The 23,391-nt window shown below is 44.0% G+C and overlaps 1 protein-coding gene across 1 annotated transcript in view; it reads right to left on the bottom strand.

Annotated features, from left to right (window-relative positions):
* Positions 1-12,291, bottom strand: part of EGFLAM (EGF like, fibronectin type III and laminin G domains) — a 178,282-nt gene extending 165,991 nt beyond the window's left edge. The window contains exon 1 of the mRNA XM_032851352.1: positions 12,046-12,291. Coding sequence (XP_032707243.1) covers positions 12,046-12,142 — 97 coding nt within the window. The 5' untranslated portion in view covers positions 12,143-12,291. The remainder of the gene's footprint in view (positions 1-12,045) is intronic.
* Between the last annotated feature and the right edge of the window lie 11,100 nt (positions 12,292-23,391).

The raw sequence follows: 23,391 nt of genomic DNA, 5'->3' as shown, positions 1-23,391 counted from the left end.
CAAACATGTTGGTCCTTACAAAACAAAGCCCAGAAAAACCTTTGCAAGCACTCCAGCTTTCCCTTGCTTTACTTTCCAGGGATTAGAGAATTGATCTTCGCAAGCAAGCCAGGGTCAGCACAGTAAAACTGAAGAGGAACGCTGGAGAGCTTGAGTACTGTTCTCCTCCGGACCTCACAGTCAGATCTCATTACGAGAGAGGGACTGGCTTCATCCCTTCTCCTGCAACCTGACCTTTTCAATCATACCGCCAATGCCATTCCCCACACAGCCTCCTTTCCCTTTGGTTTCAAAGAGAGATGCGGGAAGGAGGGGAATTGAACATTGGACTGTTAATGCCTCCTCCCCCGCTATCTTTTGAATGTAGGAGTAAAGGGTATTATTGTCTTTGCTTCGTCACCTCCCAAGACATGATAAAATGCAGATCTGGGGGCAGCCCTGCAAGTTACTTCAACCTCTACCAGTTCCCCATGTAGCAAAAATGACATATTTCACAGTATGGACTCGATCAGATGCTCCTTGAACACCCACAATTCCAACAGCCATTGGCAGCACGGAGGTAGGATTTAGATTCCAAAATGGCTGCAGACTGAGTCCTGAGAGATTTCCTTCTCTAAATCACACGGCCCTGTGGGTTTTCAAACATCTCCTCTGGTGAAGCAAGTGTTGGCGCGTGAAAGCCACACGTTTCCTGCATGGTGCTGGAGGAAAGAAATGAATTCGGGGGCTGGGAGCAGAATCCAATTACTCACATGATGTTAAAACGTATTTGCCCACAAGGCCATCACTTTCCATTCTGCAGCTGCCTGGGGAAGGCCAAGTGCATGCAAGACACTCCACAGGGCAATGGAGGGGACCCACAGGTGAAGACGGCATGGTGCTTGCCTTGACAAAGTTACAAATGTAACCAAAGGCATGAGTCAGGCACACCAATCACATAACGCAAAGGAGAATGGGAGAAATCACAAATGGCTCCTGGCTGGGAGGGCACGTGAGACTTCACAGAACAGGGCCAATCGAGCCATGCTTTGAAGGGTCATTGCAGTCCAGGATTATTCCAAAGCAGCAAATCAACATGCTGACAGCTTTGTATTGTGACAGTGAAGAGGTGGTCTACAGAATAGCAAATAACCCAGTGTGGCTGGAATACATTGTGTATTCAGCGAGAAGACAGGAAAAGTAAGGTGGATCCATATTGCAACAGACCTCAGATGCTCAGGTTTACTTTGGGAGGCAGGAGGAGCCAGAAAAGAATATTAAACACAAGAGTGACAGGATTAGAACGGCATTTTAGGAAGATTATTCCGGCAGAGAGTGTGGTTCACTCAAAATGGGGACAGAGTAGATATCACAGAAATAGAATAGAATAGCTATCCGTATCATATCAGAATAGGTAGCATAGCACCTTTTATATCTACTCTCTTAATACCACGGTAAAGAAGGTAGCTAAGAAAATTTTTTTATATTCTAACTGCAAATAACCTCTGTTTGGGTAAGGAGCCATACAGCTGATACTTGAAAATCTGTTACTACTACAGTGGCTATATATGACCTTGATATATCATTGTGAGTCTTTGTTCTTGGTTTTACACAAAGCCCCAAATGAATGTTGGCTATTTTTATTAAACTCTAAGGCTGATTCCAGGTCTTTCATCAATAACATGAACTTTATGACCTATGATCTAGATACCAAAAGTCATCATCTAACAATATAAACTCCAAAAATCTATAATATAAAATTAAGGAAATGAAATTATTTTCAAATCCATTTTCACGGGAGCCAAAACTCAATTATACATTTGTGTCAGTGTTGTCAATATTTGAGGTTACATCGAGTATGAAAAAGTGACCATCTCTCCCACTATATAAACTCTGTAAACCATAATGAATCTAATTAATACAGACTAACTTTGGAGGGCAATTATTACCAAACGTTAAAGGGGTTTCCTAGGTGCATTTCTGGAAATCATAGTATCTCATTTATTTATCACACAAAACCTTTGTGGTTGGTATTACGAGTCTTAAATTTCAGATGGAAATCTAAGGCATAAAGAGATTAAGTACTTTATCTGGGGTCAGACATCCATAAGTTTTAAAACTAGGGTTCAAACCCAGGTCTGTTTATTGGATTCTTGCTACAATTCCTCCAAGTTGAAGGGGTGTGTGTTACGTGTGTAGGTTGTGACCAAAGCCCATCAATTACTTTAAAATAACTATCAGCAGAAAGCTTCTTTTTTTTTTTTTTCAAATGAATGTCGTACTTGTTTAACTACACTAATTAGGAACTCCTAGAATATCAGAGATGTTTAAGAAACCAACAGAAAGCCTTGAGACTAGAAAGATAAACCTTGAAATACGCTGACGAAGGTCTAGAAAACATCATTTGCCACTAAAGAAGATGGCTAAACAGGGGAGGAATGGAAAATTTCAAGGTCCTGCTGAGTCCTGTAGACCGTCCCTAAAACCCATAAGGGTCTTCTATAGGAGACATCTGGGGAGATTCTGGAGCACCTTCCAGCTAGCACGGCTGCTTCTCAATTGCGAACAGCCCCTCAGTCATCATGTACTTTGCAGGCCCACTAACCAGCCAGGAGAATGACTGAAGGCAGTACCAGTTCTTTGTATGTTGTGTCCTATGACATGCATGGAGCTCTGTGAGAGTGGCAGATCTCATCGGTTAAGTTTCCTTCTGACCACAGAGCTAGACTCGAGCATGTTTCAGAGATCACGCTCTTATCCATTAGCTGCAGGAACATCCCTTGATTCATGCGAAGCAACAAGGGCTAGGGAACTGGACAACCCAGGTTCATGTCCTGGCTCTACCTCCTTCCTCCTTGCTAAGTCATCCACTCTTGACTTTCCAGTAGGGCAAGGGTTCCACGATCAAATGAGATCATTTCTATGAAAGTGCTTTGAGATGTGTGGTGGTTCAACCCAAGAAATTGATAAATTTATTTTCACTGGGATCAGTCCATACCGTCTTCAGCCCCAACAAAGCAGGCTGTGGTATCTAAAAACTGATTTTTATATTTTAAGATGCATATCTCACTGAATAAATTATCCTACCATGAATAGTCCTTTTTGTTATGGGACACAAATAGAAGGAGCTTCCAGAAAACTATAGGGAAAATAATTGGAGTTCCAGTTGATGTGCCTTGGGAATTCACTCTATTTAATCAACTAGATAGTTCCTTTACTTTTTAAGAGGGATTAATTTTACCTTGTATAAAATGGAGCAAATAAGTAGCAACAAATAGCATATATTCATGTAAATATATAAATATTTTTGCATCCTACTGCAAACCAATCTGTGTCAATTTGCTTAGATTTCAGGATCTTTTGTTAAATTATGATTGCTTCAAACACATAAAGATAGATAGCAACTACCTGCTTTTCAACCAGGTTGTACACTAAAATGAACGCAAATTCTAGGCCAAATTCTGCCACATACACAAATATTTCTTGGCAAGAAGTCACAAAAATTCTCATAAACTTACTCTTTTTAACATCCACCGTCTGTCGGTTTAGGAACTCCAAAGCACTCCATGAGAAACTACCCACGACATCTGGTCACTTTCTTCCTGTGTACATGGCCAAACTACATTTCCCAGCCTCCTTACAGTTAGGTTGGGGCCGTGGGACCATATTACAGCCTGGCACATAAAAATCTCTCACACAGCTTTCTTTCTCTTTACCTTCAGTGACCCCTTGGAAGCCCACTTCCACTGATGGTATTACAAGATAGAGGTTACAAAGATCTAATGACTCAGGTTTTCAAGTCATCACTTGAAGGAGAGGAAGCCAGGAGAGCTTCCCAACAAGGAACATTCACTTCGGACTTGGAGTAAGTGAAAAATACATTTTGTGTCAAGTCACTGAGATTTGGAGTTGCTTGTTACAGCAGCAAGCACCTTGCTGAGGCAGATACATCAATATCCTAGCAGCAGAATCAGCAAATCAGTTAGGGGGAGCAAGCAAATGAGTCCACTATTAAGTGAGTGGAATACATGACTGAATGGGGCTTTAGCCTAACTGCAGAGCAGCTTGACTCTTGAGTTTACTGGTGCTTATTCTCTGTCTATGCAAAAACAGAGGGACTGTATGATCTTTCTAGCTATTCATATGTTTCACCAATGAAAACATTATTTCTAACATTATTTATGCTAATTGACAAACCATTTGGCCTGGATTTATGCTAACAGTTATTTTCATGTATTTTCCAAACCACCTCTGAGAGTAGACTTCATGGTAAAGGTCAAGCGGTAACTAGCCCTGGAACATGGATTTCTGGCTAGCTCAGAGATAAAGCTCAAAATATTTGACCAACTGATATGACACAGTCACTGAGAGATTAAAATAGATGTAAATTCTTATGCCGGAATGGTACCTTCTACGCCGGATTACTTCAAGAGTTAATTAAGTACCCCTAGGGTACAGATTAAAGTAATTCACATAGTGACTGTTTATACTGAAGTATTTTAAAAATAAATTACAAGCAATATAACAGGCATCTAATTCACAGCCATCATCCATTTTATTTATTTCTCTGCTCACTCTAAGAATTACGAGCAAAGGATCATGGGACCTATTCCTAAGTGTAAAATTAGATCGATAAAATTAGCCATCTGTCCAAGGAAGGCTCTAAACTCAGGTTGTATTCAAGTATTATGTTTCCAATTGCCCAGATGTTACAGAAAAGTGCCTGCTGATACAACTCCTTTTGCACAATGTAAACCATTAACTGGCTAATATAAACTTATTACACCAAGAAAAATAAATAGCATTAACATTACATTAAATCTGATTCCAGATCCTGGGTGCCCTGTCAGCAAACACAAGTGTTAAGATTTAAATTGCTTAGGATTTGCAGAGTCAGATGAAGAAAGAATCTTCAAGTGTCTTTAGGGGAATGATGAGGAAGGGACTGGAAATGAGATGAAAGCTTCAGGATGAATATTCTTGGTCGGTGTGGTTGGTTACGATAAAAGTAATTACTGTGATTATTGTTGAATGATCGATCATATCCTAACTTTGTGGAGTGCGTCAGCTCTTTCAAAGCACTGCTCTGTTTTATTTCCTTTGATTCTGAAAATAAACTGGTGGGGATATCTGGGATAAATGGGGGGGTTTCACGGCCGAGAATCATTCATAGGAAAGAAAGAGCCAGTGGAGCCTGGCCTCTGACATTCCATGTCACTGGGAGTGGCTCTTGAATTACTCCAATCTACTGATCAATCAAACCCCAAGCCTTTCTTAGCTCTCAAGCTTCACGGAGATTTCCACTGACGCCCAGTCATGCATCCGTCTGGCTAATTCTCTTTCAGGAACAGCTGCTCCCCTTTCACCACCAGACCCTTCAAAACCTCCCCAAGACAATTACCAGGCAAACATCGCCCACCACCCTGGGGGTTACTGTTTCTCCAAGGAATCCATTCAGGCAAGACTACAAACCTGGCGGCCATATTTTCCAAACCAAAAACTAAGGCATGTGGTCAGCCAGAGAGTCTTTCTAATTTGCCAATTAATTTATCGGAAAAATTTTAGGACTCAGTACAAATGAAATCACATGCAATCAATCATACATTCATATGTATGGAAAAGGAACATGGAATCCTAAGTGCCTGTGTTTCTTGTGCCCGGAACATAGTCTTTCAGTCACGTGTATTGACTCAGTTGCTTTCCTCTGCCCGGATTAAACAATCCCAGTACCTTAAACACTGCCTTCCAGTCTCAGGCTCCTGTGCCTTTTAAATGCCTCAGTACATGTCTTGCCCGACCTAACCCTTCTAGCAACCTTAAATGGCAGGATCTTTCCAATTTTAAAGATGAGGGTACGAAGACCACAGAACTAACATAACTTGCCTTACACCATCAAGTCACTAGTAAATAACAGTGTCAGGACTTGAACCAAAGCTGTCAAATATTAAAGTCTGTGCTCCTACCCAAGAAGAAACCAGACTTGGAGGCTGAAAGCACAGGGGCAGTGGTGGCGCAGGGGTGGAGTGGGTCTGAGGGAAATGAGGGCAGGCGGGACGGGTTACACACAGTTGCAAGTGGCTGCTTGTTAGTGCTATGGCAGGCTTTCCCTCCTTTGTATGGCCATCTATCAATGAACAGGTTGAGGAAAGTGGTTGGGGGGGGGGGGGCGGCAAAGAGAAACATTCACTCAGAGGAGATGTCGTTCAGCTGCCTTCCAAAGACCACAGCCCCAAATCCAACCTTCGGAAGACCTGTGGAGTTTAAGGTTACAACACAGACCCAGAGCAATGAGTTGTCGCTGCAAATCCCACATGGTGTGAACAAAGGAAGGAAAAGGAGACCGTGCGTGTATCTGGGGGAGTATCTGGGGAGAAGGTCGGGAGGCAAGGGAGGCTGACAGGAGCCTAAAGTCTGCTTTGTCAGGTCTCAATGTGCTGACTGCAAACCATCTCATCAAGTCACCGATGTTCTTGTTAAAAAGGCAGGCACTTGAGATGCACGTCAAGAATTCTCATTCACAAATGGATAAAGAAGATGTGGTGTGTATATATACAATGGAATACTATGCAGCCATCAAAAGAAATGAAATCTTGCCATTTGCGACGACATGGATTGAACTAGAGGGTATTATGCTTAGCGAAATAAGTCAATCAGAGAAAGACAATTATCATATGATCTCTCTGATATGAGGAAGTTGAGAGGCAACGTGAGGGGTAGGGAAGGAAAAAATGAAACAAGATGGGATCAGGAGGGAGACAAACCATAAGAGACTCTTAATCTCACAAAACAAACTGAGCATTGCTGGGGGGAGGGGGGTAGGGAGAGGGTGGTGGGGTTATGGACATTGGGGAAGGTATGAGCTATTGGTGAGTGCTGTGAAGTGTGTAAACCTGGCAACTCACAGACCTATACCCTGCGGCTAATAATATATATAATATAATATATATAAATATAATATAATATATATATAAAGAATTCTCATCCATGTGCAAGTTCAGGAACTACTTGCCTGGGTCAGAGGCCTGAGATCGGCTGAGGCCAGACCTGCTCTGAGCCAGCTCTGAAAGGTTTGTCCTCTGCTTTCACCTGTGCCCCTGCCCCTGCCTCCCCACCCCCAATCCCATGAGATTCGATTCCTGGGAGTAAGAAGTAAACATCTTCTAGCTCATTTCAGGAGGCTGAAGCCACACAATGGTGTCTTTCTTCAAAATGGGAGTGGACTCAAGGACGGGTTTGGGGGTTTCTGCTACAAACGGCCCTTTAGGCTCTGTTGTACCTCTTTACCTTTTCCCTTCTTCTATCCCTGAAACAGCAGGTACACTTCTAATATCTACCACTTGACAGGCTGTGGCCAAAGTCAGTGGCAGGGGTCCTGACCAGCTCAAAAGGTTTTCTGTTGCAATCATAACATCCCATCATCCCTCGAGTTGATGGGGAGCAACCAGTCCTGAGGGCCGAGCAGGTGAGGTGGGAGACACAGGCTATCCCCGGGGCCATTCTGTGGAAGCTCCCCCCCCCCCCAGCCTCTAATGCCTGAGACCCTGTCTTCCAGAAACCCAGCTCTGCGGCACTGGACCACTTCTGAGCTAGACAGATGGCCAACTATTCCCAAAAGAATTCTAAGGTTATTAAAGCCCTGGGCTCAGGGTAAGAAACACGAAGCAAAAACCAAAACCACCACTCAGTTCCTTTCTGGCCAAGTCACTCTTCCATGAGAAAGAATTCTGAGAAACCAGTACTGCCTCACGTTATGACATTTACTCTTGACCTTGACCTCTTTGTTCCTTTACCTCACAGGGAATCCAAGGAGTTGGGGGCGGGGGGAGGGAGGTTTCTTATAGGGATTAGATATGGTATGGAAACAAAGAGGAGGGTAGGAGGGCTGGCAAAATGGAGGAGTGGAGGAAATATTTCTACTACGTTGCTTGGACTGCATGGATGTCTGTAGTTAGGTGCTGGGGAGATATATGGCCTTCAAGGGGGGAAATATGTGTGGCCTTTATGAGCTCCAGCATTCCCCAAGAAGCAAGACAATCTGGATCACATTGTAGTGAAGGACTTCTGTTTGGAAAGGGAGAAGGAGGGACATACAGAAGAGACGAGCACCACCCCCCTACCCCCCACGCCCCCACCAAATGCATGCTTTGGGAAGGGGACTTGCACGAGAGCTTTAAGTGAGGACATAAGCAGGCCCTCGTGACCAACGGGTTGTTCAGGCTGGCGTGAAGGAAACAAAACAGGGAGGCCTCTGACTCGGTAGCCAATAAGCCTCACTCTAGCAGCAGCAGAAACCACCTAGAGGCTCCTGGATTCACCCTCAACAACGGGCAAGATACATTGCCCGCCAGCTAACTCTGCTCTTCGAGACTCTTGTTTTTTCTTTCTGGGTTTCTCTGGATCTTCCCTGTAGTCCAATTTTACAGGTAAGGAAATGCTGAGGAAGTGGAAAGGAAACGATAAGAGCTATGCATCTCCCTAAAGATGGTCTTCTAAGGAAGACCTTCAATTCTCAGCCCTGACCTGGCCTTGTCTCACTGCCCCTGGGGCCTCAGGCAAACTGCAAAGACAAGAGGAAAGGCAGGGCCCTTGTGCCCTGGTCCACCAGCCCCTCTCTTTGGGCCAGAGAGGGAATTAACACCATGAGTTACCAATCTCCCTGTGGGAGAGGTGTGTGGCTAGCTGTGTGTCTGGATTTCCCTTTCCCATCTTCCTGCTCTGCATGAGAAACACCAGTCCTCCCTGTGCTTCCTGGGGAGACTCTGGATAAGGAAGAAGTACCTACTCAGGAGGGCCTGGGTACTAGTTCTGGTTCAGCTTCTGATGTTAAGTTGGACAAGTCCCTTAATTACCCTTAGCCCAGTTGTCAAATGAAGCCTTTTCACTTCCTTCCAGGTCTCTGATTCTAATCCGTGATCTGAAAAGGAGTGAAGGCTATGCCAAGTTTCCATGCCAGGGCGATGATGGTGTCCTCTACCCTACCTAGGCTCAGAAGCCCCTTTTTCTACCTCCAGGTCCTTGGATAGATCCTTGGCCCTCACAAGATTTAGCGCCAGGAGTTGAATAAGAGAAAGGAAGTGGTTCATCGATGTGGTGACGTGGTTATACCCTCTGATTCTTGCAGATGAGGTCAGTGGACAAAGGCTTCCAGAACTCCATCTCCGTATCATTCACACTGTTACCTGGAAGGCCTGGGCATGACCCCGTGTACAAATGTTTAACAGCACGTAAGAGGCCCCACACCCACAGCAGCGGGGATAACGCGCTCCACCTGGCTCTGTCCCGTGGGCGCTCCCCTGTTCAGCCAGGAGGGAGACGCCCCCCAGGACCAGTCTGCAGACCTCCACTACCAGGACCGCTAAGGACTCCCTTCCCGGTCCTGACTAGCACAGCCCGAATCCCATTCCACCACTTACTAGTTTGTGACCTTGGAGGAGATCTTTAATCTCTCTGAGCCACAACTTCATCTTCAATTCAACAGGGGTAATAATAGTACCCATCTCACAGAGCTGCTGGGTTGATTAAGTATCAGTACGTGCCAAGTTGTTAGAGCAGTGTAGCAAGCACTTAATTAGAGTTCGTTATTATTATTTCATTTGACTTAAGTTAAGAGCTGTCATTTCTTGTTAGTCTCGGCAAATGCAGAGGTTTCTTTGTTAATGCCCAATGGCAGAAGATGAGCTATCTTGGGGCGGAGGGAAAGGTTGCCTATGTTGGACCCAGATTGAACTCATCACTGAAGCTGCAACTTGCCTTTTTCCCACCAGAGCTAGGTGGGGATGGGGAATTTTCAGGTTGATTTTGAACCCAAGAATTCCCTGTCTTTCAGGAGCGTTAGGAGACAGACAGGGTCATCCAAAGAAAACAGGACTGTTCCAGCACGCCTACATGGTGGCCGGGCTCCCTTCAAAGTAGTGTTCACAGACCAATTTCTATTGAGGAAACAGGGTACAAAGAAATTCCTATATGGATTCTAGCAGGATTTTCTGGTGTCTGGGGAAGATTATAAATTAGCTGGTTGCTGTTCACATCAGAGCCAAGCAGGGCACATTCAGGTTTTAATCTGGACCAATTTTCCGGATCAAAAACTAGTCTTTCCAAGGGATGTAAATGAGCCCAGGAGGAAATTTTCCCCTGAAGTTTATAAAGTAGCTGTCATTTTAATCTGAGCAGCTTTCCAACCTGAAAGCCAGTGTCTGGAGAAAATTATAAAATAATGAAAAGCTCTTCTAGGCTGAACCTAGTCCAAACACCCCTTCTAGCTCAAATTTGGTGTATTTAATATGCCAACATATTTAAAAAGGTAGGGTTTCTACTATCAAAACCCTATTCAAGCTTCAAATAAAACCAAAGAGGCCAAGATAGCATATGCATGGCCTGAGTATCAGAATGAGAGCCTGGATGAACCAGGTAGAAAACATTTTTAGGAGAGAAGCTACAAAAAAATAAAAAAGGAAATAGGGTGAACCATATGAGCAGTTCTATATACAGTAGGCTTTTGTGAAATGCTTTTTAAAAAATTCTGCTTAAATGGATTGAAATCTATCCTTAAAAGAGTATTACATACACTGCTTAAGCCTAAGAACTATAGATAGATAGATATAACTAGGCATCTCTCAAAACTGTGACTAGGTGGTTTAATGGGAATAAACCCTCAGAATACAATGATCATGATGTGCTTATCTTAAGGAGAAAAGTTAGAAAGAAGCCCTTCACTGAAATCCTTGAAGATGTGTGTATGCGTGCATGTGAGAAACAATTTAATAGAATATCATCTTGGACTGCTGCTATCATCTCCAAAATGAAATGAACAGTGGCTCTAGAATAGCTGGTAATGTAAGTGTGTTTCAGATTATGATAATGACTAAATTTCAAGGCAGGTAGCGATAGACACAGCTTGAAGAGCGAGGGGTCCCCCAAAGCTGAAAGGCAACAAGTTGTATTTCCAAATGAAGAAGTCCTTGAGCAGTGAAAATATTTAAGCAGCCATATGGAAATCTGCCAACATTATTTTCTTCACCCTCTGATAAATTTCCCTGGTTTGTCTCTTTCTTATAGAATCATTATTTGTGAAGATAAACTGCACTTTCTGCAGAGTTTTGCAGGCTGCATTCAAATAGTTATATTGCTTTCCATTGTTCATAAGATGTAATTAATCCCATAAGACAATCTCGCTTACAAAGTAAACTAAAAACCAAAAACCAAAAAACAAAATCCCAGAAAAACACAGATTTTTCAGCATTCAAAATACAGCCTCAGCAAAGTAGAATAAAAATCGTTATTCAGGCATCAACGTTTAGAATTTTATTGTTTAGAACGCTGTACCTTGAATAATCTCACAACACAGACCAACTCAAAGCAGACAAAAATACACCAAGAACTTTTAACAGTGTAACTAGAGGAAATGCAGGTTAATTCTTTGTAATAGCCTACAACACCATACACCTTCTAACTGCCCTCGCAAAGACAGTTCAAAACGCTGTAAAATTAACCCACCAGGCACTTCTTTTTGAGAAAACGGCCCCAGAGCAGAAAGCATCCTAAAAAGCAGAGGCCACATCCCTACACACCGCCAGGGCAGGACCAGAGATGGGCACAGGGAACTCCAGGCAAATCTTCAGACACTTAACAGGAAATGGCTGGGCTCTGGACAACATGAATTCAATAAAGATGTTTAGAGACACAGGAGGAGCTGTTTGACTTCTCTTGCACAGTTGCAATCCTCTGTAATTGAGACAGCATGATCGCTGTCCCTGCTCTCAGCTCTGTGCTCAAACACACAGCTCTCCACCTCTACTGTGTCTGGAAAATAGATTATTCTAACAAACAAACATCCCTGGAACCGCCAGAGCTGGGGCGGCGGGGGGCAGGGGAGGTTGCCAGGGGCGGGGTGGAGCGGGGCTGAGGGCGAGGTCGCGTCTTTTCCCACCTCTGGGCAGAGATGAACCCAGTTAAACTGCCGCGGGTCAGTGGGGTAGAGGGGCGGTGCGTTGCCCGCTCTGCGTCCCGGCAGGGACCGCGACCCGGGCGCTCCGGGCGTGGTGCCCCCGGGCGCTCCGAGCGCGTTACCTGGTTTTCGGAGAGCTGTTCTGAGCGACACTGCACTGGGTCCGAGGCTGGAAGCCAGAAGCAAGAGCCGGAGCAAGAAGTCTCGGATTAAATCCATTTCACCGCGGGCGTTTGCAAAGTTTCACCAAGTCCCGGACGCACCAGGAAAGGGCGTCTCCTGGGGGACGTGGGGGAGCCAGCCCCCGCGGATCCCAGCCGGGGTGAGGAGGTGGAGGGCTGAGGGAGCTGGTCCGGCAACCACGGAGGAGTCGGAGAAGGCAGGGCTGCCCGTGCGGGAGTGAAGTCCTCTTGGAGCCGCAGGGCTTTTCCGAGACCGGCGGGGGGCGGGGGGGGGCGGCGAAGGAAGCCGACGGGGAGGGACCGGCTGGCGGTGGGAGGGAGGGAAGCTCGACCCGCCCGGGGATGGAATTACACTCGAGTGGAAGTGAGGGGGCAGGCTCCGAGACAATTTACTCTTCGCCCACCTCTGGGGCCGACAGCCCGCCCATCACCCTCCAACGACCCCCGGCTCAGCCCTTCCCTGCCAGTGACCTAGATTGGGGCGCTAGGAGGGGACGACTTCAACCACTAGAGTCGCAGTGCGGGAGTTAGGGGACAGCGAGTCCAGGACCCTCTGCAGTCCTGACCCTGAAATCTGGCGCCGCTTCCCGTTCCCCCGGCTGTACCCTCTTCCCCTTCTCCAGCCGCGCCCCTGTAGGTCACTACCGCCCAGCTTGGGGACTTTTCCCAACACCTCCTGAGGTTGCCCGGGTCTGTCCAGCGCACTGTGGGGGAGGGAGGGTGTCTGCGGTTTGCAAGTGGGGGAGGATAAGAGGAAGAGGGGGCGGGACTGGCCGAGTCTAGGGCGCTAAGAAGATAAATGGGATTTAAGGCGCGCAGATGGAGAGCGGAGGCCCCGCCACTCGGTTGGAAACGCGGGGTGGAGATTAGGGCCCAAAGCCGGGGAGCGGGGTCCCCTCCCTGCAGAGAAAGGCAAGTTGAGACCCTACAGGGGAAGCGATGAAAGTCCAAGTTAAGCCTGGCGTCGGGGAGAGGACAGGAGCTCAAGCCCCCTGGCGGACGGAGAAGACCAGGCTGGGACCTGGGACCCGGCGCCCGCCAGCTGAACTGGGGTTGGGGGCCGGGGTGAGGTCCTGACCACTGATTCCGGGACCTGGATTCCCGGGTCAACTCCTTTCTCGCCTGGATTTGTGCCCTAAGACTCAGTAAAACACGCCTTTTGTCGGGTTTCCTGGTGGCATTGCAAGAAGGGAAACCCTGGGACTCAAGTCCAGTTACACACTAAAGTGCTGATCTTCAAGTCAAGGAGAAGAGAAGCAGATACAATAAATAAACCAAGAGAGCATAAACCTGAAAGAAAACACAGGCTTGGCCAATTCCTGGGGAAAGATCAAAGGCCCTAGGAAGTGCCCCGCAAGGGAGCCAGCGCTTGCTGGCTGGGAGGACCTCACCGCAAGGTGTCCTGGCCCATCGTTGTTAACCTAGGCTTGGGAGAGCAGGAGGGAGCAAGGTTGACCAATACCTCTCTGTGCGCCCCCCCCATTTCTCCTCCTCTTTTTAGGAATGAAGTTTGCCCTTGCTAGAAGTTTGATAATGAGCCCAATCTTGTTTGTTTGTTAGCAAAGCCTGAGAATATGTCCCTTACCTGCTGGCATCCCCAGGTGTGCAACTGCCCATTAATAAATTCAAGTCCACTCCCAACTCGAGGATTTGCAAGTCTTAGCTATGACTCCAGACCTTGTTCTTTTACATGAAGTTAGAGTAGAAAAGTTGAACAGACAGTGGACCTCACTTCCAAGGTGATAACAAGGCCATGTTTGGATGCCAGGCAATGTGACTGCCCTCAGGACTCCTAGTCTCAACTCTCACAGAATCATAGACCCTTGGGACTGTCAAGACACCCAGAAATCTGCCTTCAGCATCCTTGGCAGGCCGTTCACCTGGGTTTAACCTCCATCTGTGACAGAGAGCGCCTACCTCACCACGGCCTGAAGGATGTTGGATACCTCTTTTTATGAGACAGTGATATATTTTTTCTTTAATGGTTTATTTATTTGAGAGAGGGAGCAGGAGCAGGGGGAGGAGCAGAGGGAGAGGGAGGGAGAATCTCTAACAGATTACCTGCAGAGCATGGAGCCTGAGGGTGGGGGACTCAAACCCAGGACCCTGAAACCACGACTTAAGCCAAAACCAAGAGTCCACCACTGAAATGAGCCCCCCAGGCACCCCATGAGAAAGTGACTTTTTGTATCAGACCTAAGGTAGTACCCAAAACCAACCAAGTGTTACCATGATGATACCTTCCATGTGGGTTCTGCTTTTTTCCACTTAAAAATAATTCTCCCTGAGGTAAAAATCTAAAGCAATAATAACCACTATTATGGCTAGCATTCATATTAACATCTACTGTAGACCAGACCCTCTCTGAAGGGCTTTAGAATCCCAGTAGCAATCATACCAGGTAGATATTGTTATTAGTATTATTCCCATTTGACAGATAAGGAAACTAAAACATGAAAAAGTTAAGTAACTTTCTCAAAAACCATGCAGCTCCCAAGAAACAGAGTTCGACCAAATCCAGGTGGTCTGGTTCCAGAGTCCAGGCTTTTAAGGAGACAGAGGGAGACCAGACACAGAAGTAGACCAGGAATCACGGGATCTTGGTGTTTAATCTTGGGCTCTGTGTATCCTGGTAAAATGAAGGGACTAAATGACCCATCGGTAACTTCCAGGCTCTGCTTTGTCTTTATAATCTGATGAACGGCACCATCCAATCCAAGACAGTTCTGCTTTGAACGTGCCTTCTAAACAACTTGAACAAACTATTCATTGCAAATTTTGCAAGCCTGAGTATCATCCTTCTTGCATACCTTTGACTTCCGCCCATACTACCTCTTCAGCCCTGGCCCTGGGCCTCCCTTTGATCTTTTGCCGATGGCCATAGGTGATTTGGAAAGCTGGCTTGGTTTCTTCAGAGGCCCCTCTTGTTTCTTCCTTGCAGGATTACCTTCAATTATGTCATTATATTTTACTCCGGAGTGCCTCCAAATGTTCTGGATCCTCAGGCCATTGAGATAAGGCCTTACTTCCTGAGATCTGCTTGCTACACATCTAGGGCATATTTAGGGCATACTGATCTTACTTCCTTCTGTTGAGAGTCAAATCACAGCCCCCAAGTTCCCCTCTCCTACCAGTCTGACAACCAGTTTATCGCACTTACAAATCTGACTAAAGATAAATGGACACTTGCTTTTCACTTCCTTCCTGCCTTCTGGGAGGAGAGGAACTAGAGAGGGCAAAGAGGCTTTGAATGTTTCATTTTAAAAAATCTGTCCAAATTCACAGGAGGTCTAAACTCAATTAATAAGGTCACCGGTAGAAGGGTGATCTGCCTGCTTTGTTCAATATCATGGGAAAAGAGTCTGACCTTTGCCTCGTGGAATGGATTTGGAGGGTGTTTAGATGAAAGTAAAGTCGGAGTTACCAATGACAGAATGTTGAGGAAGTCACTCCATGAGAGTGTGGAAGAACCAGCAGCCGAGAATTACCCTCAGGTTTAATTTTTTTTCTTTAGAGAGGTTATATGTACATATAAAATTTGAAGTGTGCACCAAGCAGAGGGTATAGGAACACAATAAGTGTCACCCCACCCCTCCCAGAAGCAACCGTTATTATCAGTTTCTTGTATATCCTTCCAGAGATATTCTATGTATGAACATACAAGCAAACACATACACATATACTTAACACAAACAGAAGCATCTTGTACATGCTTTTTAATCTGAAAATCTGCCCAAATCAGCAAGTAGAGATCTGCCTCCCCTTCACTGACTGCTGAATAATATTCTGTTGTGTGATGTACAATTTATTTGTTCTTTGTTGTTTCCTATTGTATCATTATAGAGACTCTGGCAGGGCGTGACCTTGAATAACAGTTTGTACCTGTTATAATAGACTGCAGGGTACATTTCTAGACTAACCATCGCTCAGCAGAAGGGTAAGTGCCTTTTTCATTTTGATGATTTGGCCAATTTTGGCCTAGGAAAGTGTACAAATTTACACTCCCTCAAGCAATATAGAAGCATGACTAATTCCACAAAATCTCATCAGCTCAGTAGCTTATCAAACTAGAACCAGATATTATTTCCATGTATGTTACATGTTTCTGTCATCATTCAACATATAAAGAAAGGTACACCAATAACAAGCATGCCAATGATTAATTATAGCCAAGTCAGCTTACCTGTATAACTAGCACCCAGCTCAAGAACGAGAATCCTCCCAGCGCTTCCAGGAATCCTTCCTTGGGTTTCCTCTCGAGATACACAGGTTCCAGAAGAAGGATGAGAAGAGTTCAGACCTCCCACTTAAATACACAAATAAAAATGACAATTACACAAAGAAAAAGAGATCAGTGGACAATGTAAGCATTCCTCACGCCCACTATGAAACAAGCATTAATCGAGGTTTGATCCCACTCTGTGTAAGGCTCTGTGCTGAGAACAGAAAGACTACAGGAAAGAAAATAATGTCTTCTGCACTCAAAAAGACAGTTCAGAGAAAAGAATTGCACAGCCCACTTTTCCACAAAGCAGGACAAAAGAGGCACTAGATAAGAGTGTTAACAGCATGCTGTTGGTATGTCAAGAGAGAAAGACCCTGTATTACAAATGATAACCTATGTCCCAATATACTATAATATATAGCCATCGATCTCATGAATGTTTAAATCAGGCTTCTATACAGAACAGGGTTCTACCAGGGACACAACTGGAGTTAACAAGAGTAAATTACCTGGTAGTCACCAATCTGTCCTTCCTTCTGCATACCTTCTTAGAAACATAAATTAAAAATGGCTGGTGATTTATGGTTAAGGTAGGCAACCTGATTCTCCAGGCTTTTATTTTAATGTAAACTTTTCAACAAAGTATAAAAATGCATAGATCCTACCTACACGAATAATCCAATGGATCATCATAAAGTGAACACACCCATGGAATAAGTCCCCAGATCATGAACTAGAACAATTCCTGACCCTGAAAGCTTTTATGGTCCTCCTACTAGTTATAACCTACCCCACAATGAAATAGGAAACCATTTTCCTAATTTCTAAGACCTAGATTGGTTTTGCCTGTTTTTCAACTTTATATAAATGGATTCCAGTAATTTAATCCAATGACGTACTAATTTATGTCCAGCCCCTTTTACTCAACATTATGTTTGAGATTTTCATCCAAGTTGTGTGGTTATTCTTTTTCATTGGCATGTGGTGCCCCATTATATGCGCATTTGCAATTTGCTTACACACTACTGCTCATGAACACTTGGTTTGTTTTCTGGTTTGGAGTTACAACGAAAAATGTTTCTGTAGTTGTTCTTGTACTTGTCTTTGGTAAACCTAAGTACGCATTTCCATTATGCATAATTCCCAGGTTATATGGTAAGCCCAGGTTTGGGTTTAGAAGATACTGTCAAGCAATTTGTCAAGGTGGCTATACCAGTTTACACTCCCACAGGCAGTACATGAGAGTTCCAGTCATTCCATGATCTCACCAGCACGTGGTGTTTTGGTGTCTTTTTCATTTCAGTCATTTTGGTGAGTGTGTAATACTATCACATTGCAGTTTAAATTTGTGTTTTCTTGAAATCTAATGAGGTCAAGTACCTTTTCACTTGTGTATTAGAAATCCTAGTTTGTGGGGGTTCCTGGGTGGCTCAGTCGGTTAAACATCTGACTCTTGATCTTTGTTCAGGTCTCAATCTCAGGGTCATGAGTTCAAGCCCCACACTGAACTCCACACTGGACATGGAGCCTACAAGGAAGGCAGGCAGGCAGGCAGGAAGGAAGGAAGGATTCCTAGTTTGGAAGTGTCTATCCATGTATTTTGCCCACTTTTCTATTGATTTTTCAACCTATTTCTTATTGATTTGTAGAAGTTCTGTATATAGTCTGGATACAAGTCATAGGATTTTGTTGGTGGTGGTCGATGTTTATATTGAAAATATTTTTCCCACTCTGGCTTGTCTTTTAGCTCTCTTAATAATGATTTTAAATGGACAAAAGTCCTAGTTTTAATGTACAATTGATCAATTTTTTTCATTAGTGGCTAGCATTTTTAATGTCCTGCTTAAGAAATCTTTATATACCTCAAGGTCACAAAGATATTAGTCCTCGTTTTCTTCTGAAAGTGTTACTGCTTACCTTCCATAGTTAGATCTGTGATGGATTTTTGTGTATGGTGTAGGGTAGTCCTTAAGTCTGTTTGACTGGATGCTCCCTCCGGATTTAGATGTGGGCAGGTGCATCTCTGCAGGGAGATGGGGCTTCCAGAGTATGGCTTTGGGAGGGTATCTTTTCCTCTGCAAGCATCAGCCAAGCTGATATTCAGGGCTAACACTGTGACTACACTTCCCACCAGGTATACCCAAGTAGATAGCTACCTTGCATTATATGTTCTGGAGCATAAACAAAGCCCACTTGTTCCAAAATATCTCACCTAAGGTCTCTCAGTTTCCTTGAAATTTCTACCATTTGAAATACTCCCATGAGTTAAGAGTATAACTTGTTAACGATTATATCCATTCTATTCCAAAGAGCTGGAGAGAGATGGAAGAGAGATGCTTTAAGAACATTTATCCAGGTGGTTCTCTTAACATGGACATATTCTCCCTGAAAAGGAGAAAGGGCTCATTAATACTGTTCCTGTGAACAAAGAGGAAAGGACTCATTTATTAGCTAATTGAGCAGTCACCTATGATATCAGTTCCAGGGTCCTCGACCGATAGAGTGTGTGAGTTTGAGAGTGACTTGGGAAGGGGGAATTGGTGGTGGGTGAGGTTCTGAATGTGGGTTATGGATTGCTGGTAATACCACAACTCTCGAAGCCATCAACAAACCTTTCACTAGCGGAGAGATTGGTAAAACACAGTAGGGAACACAAAGGGAGCAGTGTTTAGCCACCTAAAAGGGATGGACTTAGAGCTTCATGTGCTAAAATGGCCAAAGTGGACCAAGCAAGCTGCAGAATGGAGCGCAAGTGTTCACAGAGTGGTGGGAAGGGGATCCAGGGGTCTAGCACGGATGCAGGGGGTATTAGCAATGTGTTATAGATTTACTGGTTGTATTTTCAAATTATAAAGATCTCCTTATCTGGGTTAAAAAGGAAGTATTAATGCCTTCTAAAAGAAGATAGGCTCAGTCCAGGTGGAGCAACAGCTTGAATGAAGGGGACTGAGAAGACAAGAGAAGAAATACAGGTCTCACCCATCTTGGGAGAGGGAGGGAGGAAGAGTTTGAGACAGGCACTTCCAAAGGGGAGGAGGGCAGGAAAGGCAGATCTCACACATCACAGGGTTCTGTCTGGTGTGCCAGATTTCACATGCAAGAAAACAAACAAATTACCGTCTTCTGGAAATGCAGGGAGAGCCTGTAGCACATTGAAGATTGCGGTTCCCCACACAAGACGACAAAACCCAGGGGCCCCCCAGTGGCTCACAGTGGCCCACTGCACGCTGGGAGGCATCTCTTCAGAGCTCTGGCATGCCCCTTCAAAATGCAGAGCTTATTTGGGAACAACACAACATCCAGAACATCTCGGTGGACTGGAGGTCAGGACACCTGTGCTCCAGCCCTGGCCCTGTCACCAACTGTCAGTGGGACTTTGGTGACTCGATAGACCTTCTTAGACCTGATTTTTCTCCTCTGTCATCCAAGGGTGCTGGGTAAGATGAGGTCTCAGGTTGTCCTAGCGATCACAGCAATCAGCTTCCACTGAAAAGTCTCTTGATTTTCCCAAGATGGACAGATGCCACTACTTAAAAACAAAAAGGAATCTTGTAAAAGGCTTGTCCTCTGAAAACAAAAAACAAAAAACTTTGAAGTTGGAAAGCAACAGTCTTTTGCCCAAAAAAAAAGGAAAAGAAACAAAAAGAACACAAAACAAAATAAAATATTGAATACACATGCACACACACATAGACACGCACATGCACGTACACACAGAGGTGGCAGGACAAAAGCAATCCCTTGCTTCAGAAAAGGCTGTAGGAAGCAGACTCAAAGTTTCCAAGCAGGCCACATCCAGTGTATCCAGACAGAGGAAATGGGGAGGTGTGAGAAAGGAGGGGCAGGGAAGACCAGGGCTGGGAGGTGGGCGTAGGAAGCAGAGGAATGCTGGCCCAGTTTCTGGGTTAGTTAGTGACACTGAAAATTAATGCAAATTTTTTGATGCCAAGAGAAAACCTGTGGAAAGAAGCAAAAGGCCAATCTCTCCATCTGAGTTTGATTATATTTTTATTTGTGCATTTCTTAAGAGAGGAAGTGAGGAGGAGGAGGAGGGGACTGGAAGATTTGAAGATATGGTCTGATTGGTGTCACCAAGCAGAAGGTGTCAAGGAGGTGAAAAATAGGTGGGTGAGGGGGACATTTGGTTTGTATCCAGCCCCGGAGGAGTAGTGGGGGAGGGTGGTTTGACAGGAAAAGGTTTAAGCAAGAGAAGAAGTTGTGTGGCTTGTCAAGATGGCCATGCTGTGGGATGGAGGAGGAATAGGACAGCTTCAAAGGCTGGTCATAAAAGTAGGAGGGGATGGCTTAGATTCATGACGACATGAAGTTAACTGACAACATGAAGCAAGATCAACACTGAAGTACGAGGGAGAAGTTAACCTCGGGTTCCTCCCCTAGGTAATGGGATGTCACACCTACTGGGAAGGCTGTGCCCATCAGATGGGATGCCCCAGTGTACCGTGCATAGCATGCACTTGGCACTCACTGAATGTTGGCTTTATTTCATAACTCATTTTTTAAAAAAGATTTATTTATTTATTTATTTATTTATTTATTTGACAGAGATCATAAGTAGGCAGAGAGGCAGGCAGAGAGAGAGGGGGAAGCAGTCTCCCCACGGAGCAGAGAGCCCGATGCGGGGCTTAATCCCAGGACCCTGAGATCATGACCTGAGCCGAAGGTGAGGCTTTAAACCACTGAGCCACCTAGGCGCCCCTCATAACTCACTTTTATCACAGAATCAAGCGAAGTGCTCTCCAGAGTTAAATTCCAGAAGTACTAGTAGATGATTGCTAGCATAGCAGTGGAATCTCCGGGCCAAAGATGAAGCTCCAAATACTTTCAACACGAACTAGAAATAATGGAAAATCAAGGTTTGTATTTTGAGACGGTGAAAGATGTCTCCCAAAATATTGTGACATTTTCAATAAGGATTCTCCCAGGAAGGAATAATAGCTGAGCCATCAAAATAAATGAAGATACACACAGGGTAGACCGATAACTGGTAGGATGCCAGGTAGCCCTAGCTGCTCCTGAAAATTTCTAGCCTATTCATATTTTCCTTCAGCTTTCATGCCTCTTAATTGATCCAGTATGCATGTTTTTCATGTTCCCTATTTCCTTCTTTATTACTCATTACATGTCCCTGGATGAGTCACATGGCTTCCCTGACATTAGTTTTCTGGGCTGAACTGAATAGAACTCAAGGTCCTTCCCAGCTCAGACAATCTCGCATCCATGTTTGGGCATGGTGGCCCCAGGCACGTCCTTTTCAGTCATCTCTGGACTCTAACAACTTATCCTGGGAAATGCAACCATGGCTCTGGTATCAGAGCCAAAGGAATAGACCAAAGTGGTTGTGGAGATGTTGACTTGCTTGTAGTTGGTGAACTAGTGAACTTCATCTCTCTCTGGGGATGGCTTTAATCACCCTTTGTTCCCAAGCTCTATCATAATCATGGGTTTAATTGGAAAAAAAAGCAACAACATGCTATTCAAGCTCTCAACTTTGAATGGAGTGAAAAGCAGTGACAGCAATATAAAGACTTTATTTTGAATGCACAAGAAAGTATAAGTGCATATTTACATGTGCCCCCTTATGTGCTCACCATGCAGGTGTATGCCTGGGCTTTCCCAAACAGTAGAGAACTATATGGAAGGAAGTTAGGACAAAGAAAAAACCCAGAAGTCAAGAAAACAAACTGAGAGTGGAGAAAGGAACAGAAGTGGAAGATACAGTGACAGAGGAACATCTCTCTTATATTCCAAAAAGTCCACAGAATTATAGCTCATGAGTTTGATAGCACAGTTTCAAATTTTAACTATTTAGCATTTCAATGACAAGTCAAACAGATAAACAAAATTACCAGTTCAAACTGATGGCTATTTACAAGTGTGCCCTTCTATAAGAAATCTGAATTTATGAAAAAGGTTCATTTGGGGGATAACTGGGATTTTTTTCGTGATTTTTAAAAAACTTTTAGGAAAGTAGTTGCTACTTTCCCAATCAAATGTTTTGATTGAGAGTAGAGTAGATACTTAAGCAAAAGTATTAGCTTTCATTTCATTTTATATGTATTTAAATATAAAGATAAAACATTATTGAAATGAAATGTTAGCCAGTGAAAAAAGTGGAGTATATGTATATCCAAATTGATATTTCATTAAAAAATTTTTAAAAGCAAATATTAAATTATTGGAAAAAAAATTACACTTAGGGAAAAAAAATCATTCTTAAAATTGTTCTCCATCTTCCTGTTCCAGGTTTTCTTAGGAAGCCAAACCACATGTTCTATAACAGAGAACAGAAATATTCTAAAACCTTTCTGAGGCACTGAAACATAGCCCTCTCTTCCTATAGTACTTGCTTAGCCTAAAGAGACTTTAATACCAAAATATCTCTAAGATTACTGGGATACTAAAGAACTGAGAATCTACTTTTAAATCCCTAAAGATCTAAAACTCTGTCAAATGTGTCAAATTCACAATTAATCAATGCTCTAGTAAGTTTATCAGATTTGAAAGCTGGGTGAGTAGGAAATGTTGGGGAGGAGAAGGTGTGATAGTATTTTATTCTCAAACATCCAAATTAATTAAGCTATTATTTAGTTTGTAAAACAAGGAAGTATAAAGGAGAGTTTGTAAGCTGTAAATTTCTAAATTATATTTTAATATGTGAACAATACTCATTAGAATCTTAAATAGTAGAGCTTCCAAATTTATTAATAAGGGTTTGTTTCGTGTTATATTTTCTTTCTTTTTTAAAGATTTTATTTCTTTTACAAAGAGAGAGAGAGCACAAGTAGGCAGAGCAGCAGGCAGAGGGAGAGGGAGAAGCAGGCTCCCCACTCAGCAGGGAGCCTGATGTGGTGCTCGATCTCAGAACCCTGGGATCATGACCTGAGCCCAGGGCAGCTGCCCAACCAACTGAGCCACCCAGGCACCCTATGTTTTGTGTTATATTTTAATTCATGGTAAATCAATATGACTGTGGGTAGTAAGTTGATTGTCATTTTAAAGTAACACTTTTTCAGGGTCCTGGGTGGCTCAGTCAGTTGCAC

Source organism: Lontra canadensis, unplaced genomic scaffold (assembly GCF_010015895.1).
Source record: "Lontra canadensis isolate GAN:19392208 unplaced genomic scaffold, GSC_riverotter_1.0 scaffold5, whole genome shotgun sequence".
Taxonomy (NCBI): domain Eukaryota; kingdom Metazoa; phylum Chordata; class Mammalia; order Carnivora; family Mustelidae; genus Lontra; species Lontra canadensis.
This window is presented reverse-complemented; position numbering and strand designations above follow the sequence as displayed.